We start from the raw sequence: 13,094 nt of genomic DNA, 5'->3' as shown, positions 1-13,094 counted from the left end.
ACAAGGAGTTTGGGGGGGGTTGGGGTGGAGGTGCGGGGGCAGGGGGTAGAATGAAACAGTGGGTGGATGGACCATGATTGCTGTGCCTGCCAATGGGGAAGCCCAGAGTGGTTGTCTGCTGCTTCCTGGTAACCATGGGAAACGATGACAAGCGCTGAAGGCAGGATCGGGCGAGGAGCCAGGCCTCACCCGCTGCCAACATTAACAAGGACTCACCACCCCTGCTGCCAGCGGGAGGGGGTGGGGAAAAACCTCATTCCCAAAAAAACTGGTCAACAGCCTAATCAGGAATCAGGACCTACCTGCCATCTCTGCAGTGCCTGATGAGTTAACCGCCTCAAACCTGTCGCCTTTTCCCAGCTCTGATAGGAGGTGAAACCCTTGCCGAAGTGGTCGGTTGTACAGCAGAGCAAGTGTCTGGGGGCAGCCCAAACCCGCCCAGGCGCTAAACATGGCCACCGTGCAGCAGAGGTTTGTGGGATGGGCAGCCGCTGGGTCTTCTGGGAAATGGGCCTGTCGTAGGCCGACATCAGGCTGGTGACATGCAGCGCAGGGGGGTTCGAGTGCACAGCTGTTAGCAATTCCTTATCAGCCCTCCCCACGTGCCATGTTTCTGGGAGATAGAGGCCTCGAGCCAATGGAGGGGAGGAATGTCAGGCAACTCAGCACGTCACTGATTCATATCAGCTAGTGTAGCTTTCAAAACAAACCACAGCGAAAGGCCCAGCTAGAGAGGCTGTGAGTATGCAATTCTTTTTTTTAAAAACTGCGCTGTTTTGCAATGCCTTGCATTTCTGTAATGCTACAGCCTGCACTGTAGGAACAGAGAGAAAACAAACAGTGAGTGGACAGAAAAGGAGAATTGGGGATGAGTCACAATCCAAGGGCAGGGTTTTTAAATAGCTTGGGACAGTGGGAGAGTGACACCAAGGTGGGGGAGGGAGCTGCAGCGAGTGGGAGCAACCGAGAGAGAAAAGTGGGAGAGCGGAGTAAGCGGAGAACAAGGAGAATTGTGGCCTCAGGGGAAATGGAGGGGAGGGTCACTGAGCCCGGCTGAGGCAGTGCTACAGGGGGATTTGACATCAAGTCAATTCACCCAACCAGGTTGAGTCAGCTAGAACGTGGCACGCGTACAGTTAATGGACTGGGAACTGAGGGCATGGGTAATGGAATTGTGGGAGGGGGGGAAGTGGCATTGTGGGAGAGGAGGGGGTGATGGGATTGTGGACAGGGTCAATGTTTATCTGTCGGAGTCTCACAGAGTGACGAGTGTGTTCTGGAGACGGGAACCCAGCGAGCAGAGTGTTCGAGACATTGGGGCTGGAGGCCTAGACTGGGTGGGGGTGTTACAAGCGGTGATGGACCAGTGGGTAATGTTCTGGAATGAGGATGAAACAGCCTTGTTAAGGGGTCAGATGTGCAGATGGAGACACAGCGTGGAGTGAAGCAGTAAATACATTCTGCATCTGTGCCAGTGCAGCAGACACTGCTGGGTCAGGCTGCTAACTAAACCTAAAAGAACATTCCGGGCTGCAGATTCTCAAAATACCTCGACTTACAGGCAGCAAAGAGCACCGAGTCTCACAGCTACCAACATCACATCTATTAAAAGAAGCAGGCTGTTCAAGTGGTGCTGTGTGAATGCGACATCTTATCTAGCAGTGTGCAACCATTGGTGTGAGAGATTCAATTCCAAACTCTATATCGGAGGTGCTTTCTCTCTCTCACTCCTTACTCCACATTTCTCTCCACAACCCATCCGACTGTTTCATCCTGTTCATGTTCTCTCACTCTACCTGCCCACTCAACAGCACAGGGCTGGGGGTCCTCCAATTCTACTGTGAGAGGCCCCTAATCTGAACCCAATGATAATGTGGCCTCTTGCAGTATCTTCATCCTTTTCTGTTGGAGAGCAGTGACACCCAGGCTGATGAATGCATCATGACATGGACACTCCATCGATGGCTGCAACCATCTTTATGCCAGTCAAGAAGGAGGCTGTTCTCGTCCAAGGGTTTTCTGGGCTCCCAGAACCCATACGATGAGCAGGTACCAAACCACAGCTCCAGCCTCCATTCACTGGCACTGATGGAGTGGGATTTGGAACCTGCACCTCGTGCTACAGACTAAGCTTAAGATCCACTCCACAATGTGAACAAACCCTGTTTTCTCTAAGTATAAGGGAGCTGTCACAGTTTGTGTAGTAAATGAGTGGAGAAAATGCTTTTAGGTTTCATACTACAGCACAAGTTTTATTTAAGAAATAAATTCAGGTCCTGAGACCTCAATGAAATGAAAGTTAAGTCCACACATCAAAATAAAGCAAATTGTTCTCATTGTTTTATCTTCCTCACTCTTTTTAGCCAGTAACCTGGGACCCTGCAGCACAGGTACAGGGGGCATCAAGTCACCTCTAACTCAAATTTAATTAAGTTCAGGTACCTACGGGGGACAGATGCAGAATTGGATTTGGTACTCCTTAACGTAGTTATTTCAGCTATCTGCTCTCAGGTTAGTGTTGCCAACCCTTCGGGATTGGCCTGGAATCTCTAGGGATCTCTAGGCAGTGAGCAACACACAGGACAAAAATCAGAAAGGCCTTAAAAAAGTTGTGTTTTGTTTTTAATTGTCTTTGAACGTTACTCTTTGCTGGTTGTAAAACATTGGAGAGAGGATAAAAGACTGTTTGACCGATACTCAAATATCATCCGATCAAGTAATGAAGAGACTATCTGCTTGCTGATAGGCTGTGGGTAGTCAGGGTGCCATGATGATGGGTGCGTTGGACAGCCAATGACAGGAAGGTGTGGGCAGTTCATAAGATCTTAAGGGAAAGGAGCAGGAGTAGGTCATTCGGCCCATTGAGCCTGCTTCACCATTCAATAAGATCATGGCCAATCTGATTGTGGCCTTAACTCCACTTTCCTCTGTGTTCCCCATAACCCTTGACCCCTTTGTCAATCAAATATCTGCCTAATTCAGCCTTGAATATATTCAATGACCCAGCCTCCACTGCACTCTGGGGAAGAGAATTCCAAAATCTGACGACCCTTTGAGAGAAACAAATTCCTCCTCATCTCCGTCTTAAATGGGAGATCACTTATCTTGAAAATGTGACCATGTGATAAACCCTTCTGAATGATAGAGTTGGCAACCCTATCTTGGACGTAGAAATGAGAGGATGTAATGAGAGATAAGGACTTGGACAAGACAGAGATTAGCACCAAGGCTGTGGTGTTCGTTGTTAAGATCAGTTAGTACCAAAGTAGCATAGACTTCAGAGTGTAAAAACATGCTCTTAACTGCTCAGGCAGCTTAGCAAACTATGGACAACTATCAATAACCCAAATACTTCCATGTCAAAGGGAACAGTCAAGCAATTTTCTTTACTTGTGTACAGTATTGTTCCAAAGGCCTTTATAAGTCACTATCTACTGATACCAATAGCAGAGTTAGAGGGAAAGGATTAAGGATGGACTAGATTTGCTGAGGAACTGGACAACCTCGATGAGGCTGATCAAGCGCCTCCATTTCAGGAACTGTTGTTAAGCTACCAAACCCTCAGCTCAGGGCAAAGGTTTCACTAAACACAACCTCTTGGACCAAAATAAATAGGCATAGCACAAGGTCACCAATCGGTTGAATAATGTAGAGAAAAACATGAAGGTTTTTCAAGAAAACTGGGAGTTGAAGGGAAGTGGTGTAGCTCTTCAGCGCTGAAAAAATGAAAAGGATCGGACAAATTCAAGTGTGGCTTTTCCCTAGCTGAAGTACGCTGACTCACAAATACCACCCACTGCCCCCTGCTTCCCACTCCCATTGATAAAACACATTTTTCCAAACTTTAGCAGGCTCCCCTTTCCATCCAAGTTACCTTTCATGTTCAATGGTTTAATTGATCTGTGTTTGATTATGTGAGTCTGGTAACTGATTTTTGCTCACAATGCTTGATTGGTTAAGCCTGAGTGATGACTCAGAGGACATGTAAATAGGCAGCACAGAAAGATCTAGAAGCTGAGCTGTCAGCATGTTGCATAAGACAGATACCTCATTACGGGAAGTGGATAGTCATCTAGTTGCAGCGGTAGAACTGTAGAGTTTTCTAGATTGGTGAGTTAGCATGGGCTGATCACCATTCCTCATCTGTATTTAGTTCCTCATCTTGTAAATGAACAAATAGGTCTGTGTCTCAGGTAGCTGGAAACACCGAACTATAATTGCTGAAAAAGACACTTTTCCAATTGAAGTAATGTCAACAGGGGCAGATAAATTGGAGCAGCTCAGACTCCATTTTCTTCATTCTTTCCTGGGATGTGGGTGTCACTGGTAATGCCAGCATTCATTGCCCATCTCTAATTGCCCTTGAACTGAGTGGCTTGCTTGGCCATTTCAGAGGACAGTTAAGAGTCAACCACATTGCTGTGGGTCTGGAGTTACATGTAGGCCAGACCAGCTAAGGACGGCAGATTTCCTTCCCTAAAAGGGCATTAGTGAACCAGATGGGACTTACAACAATTGATGAAAGTTGTCATGGTCACCATTACTGAGATTGGCTTCATATTCCAGATTTCACAGAATCACAGAATCGCACAGTGCAGAAGAGGCCCTTTGGCCCATCGAGTCTGCACCGACACCGATTTACTAATTGGATTCAAATTCCACCAGCTGCCGTGGTGGGATTTGAACCCCCCCCCACCACCCGAGCATTAGTCTGGGCCTCTGGATATCCAGTGACATTACCACTATGTCACCATCTCCCCAGTAATTTGGTTATTATGGGATGTATCATATATTTGGACTACAGAAATATCAACATCGTCCACACCAAGGAGATTTGAAGGAGGATTTTTAGTGTCGGTTGTTTCCAAAGGACAGATCTCACAGGGTTGAGTTTTTTTCTAAGGACTGTATTTAATGACAATAAATCCTGTCCAGGGCGCCTCCTGCAGACTGAGGTTTGTCCAGTTTGTGCCAGTGGCAAAAATGGAGATCCAGCTGCCAACTGTATCCTCAACCATTCTCCATCTTCAGCTCATTCTCTCCAGTCTCAGGAGTATTTATAAGGACCAAGACCTTCAAGATCCTCATTTCTGATTTGTTCAAGACCTGTCCCTAGGGCTACATGGACACCATAGTTGTGAGGGTTAGCATCTCACAGGGTCGAATGGCCTTTCTAATACTGAACAGCCACAGATGGCATGTTTGTAACTGATCCCCACTTGCTCCTAGCCTCTGAGAGATTTATGGAATCATTGCTCTCACAAGATGGAGTCTGCTTTTGTTATCTGCATAGGAGGTGCCGTGCTGAGCGCTGTGTTTGACTCAGATCTGGGTTTGTCTCAAGTAGCGGGGTGAGACATGTACAGCTGACGTGAGTACAAGCAGCGTTGTGTGTCAGCTGTGGGTTAATGGGTAGCACTTTTGCCCCTTAGAAGAGTTGAAGTCCCACTCCAGACCAGACAATCCTGACTGATACTTCAATGCAGCACTGTGGGTGTTCTACACTGCTGGAGGTGCTGTCTTTCAGGTGAAACATTACACTGAGACCCTGTCTGCTATCTCAGGTGAATGTAAAGGATCGCATGGCACTATTTGAAGGAGGGTTGGCCTGATTTGAACAAGGGGAGGAAAGTGACCTTGGCCAACAACCGATTCCCCAACCAACATTGCTAAACAAATCAGATTACATGGTCATGACCTCATTGCAGTTTGTGGGATCTTGCTGTGCTGAGAGCGGCTGCTAATCTTCTCTCCATCACTGAGACCAGCTTTATCTTCCAGACTTATTCATTGGATTCAAATTCCATCAGCTGCCATGGTGCAATCTGAAGCCATGTTAATGATACACTCATACCCCAGAAGGACCTCACTGGTTGGGAGACATCATGAGAGACGTGATATGAATTTGAGTCTTCTCTTTAACACTAACTGGTTGTTGCTTCAGGGAGCTGGGTGAGGTTGAATTCTCTAGTATTGAAAAACACCAAGAGGTCTTACACTAAGATAAATACTGCAGGTTCTGGAAATCTGAAACGAAAATAAAAAAATGCTGGGAAAACTCAGCAGGTCTGACAGCATCTGTGGAGAGAGAGAGACGGAGTTAACGTTTCGAGTTCCGATACGGGCTTGAAACACTGACTGTGTCCTTTTCTCCACAGATGCTGTCAGACCTGCTGAGCTTTTCCAGTGCTTCTTGTTTTTGTGCCAAGAGGGTTTACGATGGGCTGCTGCATTGGCAGAAATAAATGGCTTTAGATGCTCTCACCTTACACAGTCTGTGCCCATTTACTCTTCTCCTATCTCCTCACTTCATCCATGTGCTTCCTCACCTCTGCTGTAAGGCAGGTGAGTGAGACAGACCCACTTGAGTACAGTAAACGGTGTTATCCCATCGGTGCGTGAGGCTGAGTGGGGTCTGGAGAGATGGAATAGAAATGTATGGAATGATCTATTGCTGCTTTCAAACAGAAAACACTTGTACCTCAGTTCCAGAGGGGAAAACATTAAATCTTCCCCTGTGAGTGAGGGGCATTATACTAGGCTGTACAATGTCTGCACATACCCCCGACCTGGTTCAGAGTTACACTGGCGAATATGTGGACGCAGGTCATCACACCCAGCCTGGGAGCTGCAGCGAGAGGGGGAAAGAACAACAGATGTTAACCTTTGGACAGAAACACATCCATTAAGTTCACCCTGATTAGTAAATTGAATAAAGTAAATGTTTCAATAGCATCTGCCCATTGGCATTTGTTGCTTTATAACATTACCCAAGGAACCACCCACCCCTTCCCCCATTGGCAGATGTTTGAGGGCAGCGTCATCTGTGATGCCACTACAGTCAAATATCTCACTGATAATCTACAGCCTTTGCTCATTCTGTGAGGGTGGCCTCAGCCCAGGAAGAGAGGGGGAGCTTGGCACCAGTGCAAACTCAGGTCAGTGCAAATTCTCACTGGGCAGAAAATACAGGACCTTTTGCAAAAGATAAAATAAATAAAATGTTTTGATGGCGTTGGACACCAAGAGTTAACACTGCCTGGAAACTGCAGCTCACTCCCGGGCAACCGAATGATTAGCATCACTGAAGCTGCTCTACATCCTCGCCCGTGCTGAGGCTGCTCACGGCAGCTTTGGGTCTGGGGGGGGTCTCAGCTGTTAGCAGGAGGAGATAGTGTCTCCAAAGGGAGACAGGGGTGGATCAGGAGCTGTAATGATGGAGCCAGAATCAATTAATATTCTGGTCACGTGACATCAGTGTCAGACAATATCTCTGTGGGCCAGGATCTCGGGAAACACAACAATATAACATCAGGTTAAATCGATATAATATTTGAGAGGTTCTTACTGCAGGAAGGAGATTGTTTTGTTTAAATTAGGCATCGCTGTAGGTCTGAGCAGCCCTCCCAGATGTGGAAAGGTAACTGATTTTCCTCCATTTCTTTGTTGTGTTCTGTGTGCCTCAGTGCTGATGCTGGCTGGATTCAGCCTGCTTCATCACTCTCTCAGTTTACTAGACCTGTTTTCCATAGCTCAGCTTTTTTTAATGTTCCATGTTGTACTATAATATTCCTCCACAGTTGCTATTGGGGTGTTTCCCTGCTCGAGAAACTGCGAGAGAGGGGGGGGAAAAAAAATCCAGTTTTGCTTTGGAAATAAATGAATCTGACAAGATTCGCAATTTTTAATTAATTTAGAGATGCAATCAATGTATTATTCGTTATTATATACACCACCGACTCTAGTCAGTGCTTACAGTCTGTTCCTAATTTGAAAGCTTTGTCTATAATGTGAGTCTCGCTTCAGTGCAATAATTATGGGTTATCTCAGTGTCAATGTCTGCTGCTTCTTTCAAGTGACTGCCAATCAATGGGGAAATCTCCCCACTGTGAGCCGAGAGGGCAGAGGGAATCCGTCTACGTGTGGCTGGGCACAAACAGTGCTACCCGTTAATGGGCAGATTGGGTGTGCGGAGTGTTGCCGTTTAGCCGGTGAACTGGGGCCGTTAAGCAGTGCTGTTATTACCGATAGCCCTGTTTATTCTCGATATGACATCCAGCAGCGACTCGGGGGCTGTCGCTTCTCACTCCTTTGACACGAAGGACACCTGAGCAGCAGTAAAACCAGACATTGCTGACCAAAACAGGCCGCCCTCGGGTTTTGTCTATGGAAGTAGTTGAGCGTGAATGTAGAATTTTAAATTGCTGGGAATTTATATGGTGCCAAGTTGAAGGATGCTTGGGTGGCTACATGGTTTACCCCTGAGTCAAAGTGTGATAATAGTCTCTTTAACAATGTTTCAGTCTCACATCTAACATTGATGTGAGACACAGGCATCTCATTGGAGAGATTCCCTCTTTAAAACATGTCCCTATTGGTAAAACTCCCTCTGTTAAAGGTGTCTCAATGTTGATATTCAAAAAGGCTGTTGATGATGAAACTGTCTGTAAGGAAGCTATCCCGATAATGAAGTGAGATTTAGCCTGCCTAACCACCCTATATGTTGACATATAGATGCGCACAGTGTGGAAGGAGTGTTTCCTGTCACAAACTGTCAGATTGTAAATCAACCTGAGAATGCTTCCAGAGTGCCACTGTTCCCCAATATTAAAATACACAAACAGCCACCTCCCAATAATAACCTCCCACCTTTGAAAGGAACAGACTGATCTGATGGCTGGGACACTGGGGTAAAATTTCTGTAGGGGTTTCTACCAATCTTCCAGTGTAACTTCAGAAGAAGGCTCCAGGAATCCCGGGGAGAGGTAGTTTATATGGGGAACAACAGGTGGGTTCTGAGGGGGGATCTCCAAAAGTGAGAAGATCCCTGCTCAAAAGGGAACCATTTTGAGACAGCGCCTCAGAAAGGGATCCTCGTGGTTTGGATCAATCAGGAAAAGAGGTTCGAACACCAAAACCCTTTCTTTTAAAGGGATCTCAATTGTGAGACTCCCTCTTTTAAGAGAATCCTGATGGTTTGTTTTCTTTACTTAACATTAAAAATAGGAGCAGGAGTAGGCCATTCAGCCCCTCGAGCCTGCTCCGTCATTCAATGAGATCATGGCTGATTTGATTGTGGCCACTGAGCTCCACTTTCCTGTCTGATCCCATAACCCTTGACCCCTTGTCAATTGAAAACAATTGCCTGCTCAGCCTTGAATATAATCAATGACCCAGCATCTACCCTGTAAAGCCCTCTATTTCAATATTCATCTCACATGCGTCTAAACTCCAGTGTGTACAGGCCCAACCTGCTCAACCTTTCCTCACAAGAAAACCCCTTCATCCCCGGAATCAGCCCCGTGAACCTTGTCTGAAATGCTTTCAATGCAAGTATATCACACCTTAAATAAGGAGGCCAAAACTGTACATGATACTCTAGCTGTGGCCTCACCAATGCGCTGTACAGTTGCAGTAAGACTTGTAAATGGTGGGACTCTCTCTTTGAAAGGAGCTGTGATGGTGAGATTCCTGCTTAAAAGAGGTTCCACAATAAAGAGGAAGCTGATGCTGTAACTCTCCCTCTTTAAGAAGATCCCAGATGATGCAAATCACTCTTTCAAAGAGTTCTCGAACAAGATTCTCGAAGAAGGTTACTTCAAAGGTTAGCGGGGGTAGGTGGAATGTAGAGTTGAGGCCACAATCAGATCAGCCATGATCTTATTAAATGGCGGGGCAGGCTCGAGGGGCCGAGTGACCTACTCCTGCTCCTAATTTGTATGTTTGTAAACTGTTTAAGGATGACTTTGCTGGTCAGGACCCCTATTTAACAGGGATCATGTCTGTGGTTTTTGCTGTTTGTGGGGTTAGCTGTGATGTTCTCGGTGATTAGCTGAGCTCTTGGGAGCTGGAATATAAATGCAAGTTATTTTTATTAGAAGGTGGGTACATGTCCCTTTTGAAATATGATGTTACTTGTCCTGAGGATTCTTTTATTTTTTGATGTTATTTTGTTCCTATTTTGCTGTCTGTCCTATTGGGAGCTGAGTTATTATCAGTAGAAATGCAGAGTTTTTAACCCAGTGAGATTCAGCAAACGTGACACCTCAACAGTCAGGAAGACAGTTCATCTCATAGTCAGATGCAACAAGCTCTTCGGTCAAACACTCCCAACCATATTAAGCAGAACAGTTCAAAAAATCAGACAAGGAAACTGATGTTAAATAATCTCTATTGCAAATTCTGGTACAGACTGAGGCCGTCCCCTTGAAGAGCCTATATAAGAGAATGTAATCTCCTCTGCAAAATGGACCCTGAACAGAGCAATAAAGAGAGGCCTAATATGATTGGAGCAACTCCATGTGCGTTAATTTAGGTCCCTTGCATCTCCTAATCATTGCCGATCACCTGCAAAGGATTGATCATTGGTCCTTTTCCTCCTCATGTGCTCCTTTCCCTCAGTGGTGAGGTGTCAGCTGTGGCTCAGTTCATAGCACCCTCGCCTTTGAATCAGAGGGTTGTGGGTTCATGTCCCACTCCCGGAAACCAAGAACTGTGATTGTACTCGAAAGAGTTGCAATCTGTGACTGTTGATAACTCGAAAGAGTTTCCCTCAGTGGTGAGGTGTCAGCTGTGGCTCAGTTCATAGCACCCTCGCCTTTGAATCAGAGGGTTGTGGGTTCATGTCCCACTCCCGGAAACCAAGAACTGTGATTGTACTCGAAAGAGTTGCAATCTGTGACTGTTGATAACTCGAAAGAGTTTCCCTCAGTGGTATCATCTGTACACATGAGTTTCCATGTCTGCCAATAAACCTCAGCTGATCTCCCCTCCATTTCCCCAGGTCCCACGACCAGTTCTGCGCTGTCAGATTGTCTGCCTAACAGTCAGTTCTTAGCTCTGACAGGTAACCCTCCAATTGAACATTGACCTGAAGAAAGAAACTTTGCCTTGTTGTGTGCTCAGGTGGATCCATATTGCGTCAGACTGAATCCTGCTTCAGCCAGAGCAGGGAATCAAACTTCATATCAAATCCATCATCAAAAACCATATCCCTTCATCACCCTTACCCTAACCCAAACACGCGAACCATAACACCCTAATCCTGACTATAATCCTAACACCTTAATCTAACCCTAATCAAAACACCATAACCCTAACATCCTAACTGTAAGACTAACATCCTAACCTAGCCCTAACCCTACCTCTTCAACACTAACCCAAACACCCTAACTCAGCCCAAACACCCTAACTCAGCCCAAACACCCTAACTCAGCCCAAACACCCTAACCCAACCCAAACACCCCAACCCAACCGAAACACCCCAACCCAACCCAAACACCCCAACCCAACCCAAACACCCTAACCCAACCCAAATACCCTAACTCACCCCAAACACCCTAACCCAGCCAAAACACCCTAACCCAGCCCAAACACACTAACCCAAACCAAACACCCTAACCCAACCAAAACACCCTAACCCACCCCAAACATCCTAACTCAGCCCAAACGCCCTAACCCAACCCAAACGCCCTAACCCAACCCAAACACCCTAACTCACCCCAAACACCCTAACCCAACCCAAACACACCAACCCAGCCCAAACACCCTAACTCAGCCCAAACACCCTAACCCAAACCAAACACCCTAACCCAACCCAAACACCCTAACCCAGCCCAAACACCCTAACCCAACCCAAACGCCCTAACCCAAACCAAACACCCTAACCCAACACAAACACCCTAACCCAACCCAAACACCCCAACTCACCCCAAACACCCTAACCCAACCCAAACACCCTAACTCACCCCAAACATCCTAACCCAACCCAAACACCCTAACCCAACCCAAACACCCTAACCCAACACAAACATCCTAACCCAGCCAAAATATCCTAACCCAGCCTAAACACCCTAACCCAGCCCAAACACCCTAACCCAACCCAAACACCCTAACCCAACCCAAACACCCTAACCCAAACCAAACACCCTAACCCAACCCAAACACCCTAACTCAGCCCAAACACCCTAACCCAACCCAAACACCCTAACTCAGCCCAAACACCCTAACCCAGCCAAAACACCCTAACCCAGCCCAAACACCCTAACTCAGCCCAAACGCCCTAACCCAACCCAAACGCCCTAACCCAAACCAAACGCCCTAACCCAACCCAAACACCCTAACTCACCCCAAACACCCTAACCCAACCCAAACACCCCAACTCACCCCAAACACCCTAACCCAACCCAAACACCCTAACTCACCCCAAACATCCTAACCCAACCCAAACACCCTAACCCAACCCAAACACCCTAACCCAACACAAACATCCTAACCCAGCCCAAACACCCTAACTCAGCCCAAACATCCTAACCCAACCCAAATATCCTAACCCAACCCAAACACCCTAACCCAACACAAACATCCTAACCCAGCCAAAACATCCTAACCCAGCCAAAACACCCTAACCCAGCCCAAACACCCTAACTCAGCCCAAACACCTAACTCAGCCCAAACACCTAACCCAGCCCAAACACCCTAACCCAGCCCAAACACCCTAACTCAGCCCAAACACCTAACTCAGCCCAAACACCCTAACCCAGCCCAAACACCCTAACCCAGCCCAAACACCCTAACTCAGCCCAAACACCCTAACCCAACCCAAACACCCTAAGCGAAACCAAACACCCTAACTCAGCCCAAACACCCTAACCCAACCCAAACACCCTAACCCAGCCCAAACACCCTAACCCAGCCCAAACACCCTAACCCAACCCAAACACACCAACCCAGCCCAAACACCCAAACTCAGCCCAAACACCCTAACCCAACTCAAACACCCTAACCGAAACCAAACACCCTAACTCACCCCAAACACCCTAACCCAGCCCAAACACCCTAACCGAAACCAAACACCCTAACTCACCCCAAACACCCTAACCCAACCCAAACACCCTAACCCAACGCCAGCACCCCAACCCAGCCCAAACACCCTAACCCAGCCCAAACACCCTAACTCAGCCCAAACACCCTAACTCAGCCCAAACACCCTAACCCAGCCCAAACACCCTAACTCAGCCCAAACACCCTAATTGAACCCAAACATCCTAACTCAGCCCAAACATCCTAAACCTAACAGCCTAACCTCACCCTAA

At 47.0% G+C, this 13,094-nt stretch overlaps 1 protein-coding gene across 2 annotated transcripts in view; it reads left to right on the top strand.

Moving 5' to 3' along the window:
- Positions 1-638: 638 nt before the first annotated feature.
- LOC144669536 (neuronal-specific septin-3-like) overlaps positions 639-13,094 on the top strand; it is a 69,468-nt gene continuing 57,012 nt past the window's right edge. The window contains exon 1 of one of the 2 annotated variants that reach the window (XM_078532009.1): positions 639-738. Coding sequence is in view for 1 of the 2 variants with exons in the window: in XM_078532008.1 (XP_078388134.1) it covers positions 7,411-7,420 (10 nt within the window). In the remaining variant the exon portion in view is untranslated. Of the gene's footprint in view, positions 739-7,062; positions 7,421-13,094 lie in introns of those variants that run through there. The other variant, XM_078532008.1, reaches the window with a different exon arrangement.

The sequence above is a fragment of the Cetorhinus maximus genome, chromosome 29 (assembly GCF_964194155.1).
Source record: "Cetorhinus maximus chromosome 29, sCetMax3.hap1.1, whole genome shotgun sequence".
In the NCBI taxonomy this organism is placed as follows: Eukaryota; Metazoa; Chordata; class Chondrichthyes; order Lamniformes; family Cetorhinidae; genus Cetorhinus; species Cetorhinus maximus.
The sequence above is the reverse complement of the archived record's forward strand: the minus strand, read 5'-3'. Positions and strand labels throughout refer to the sequence as shown.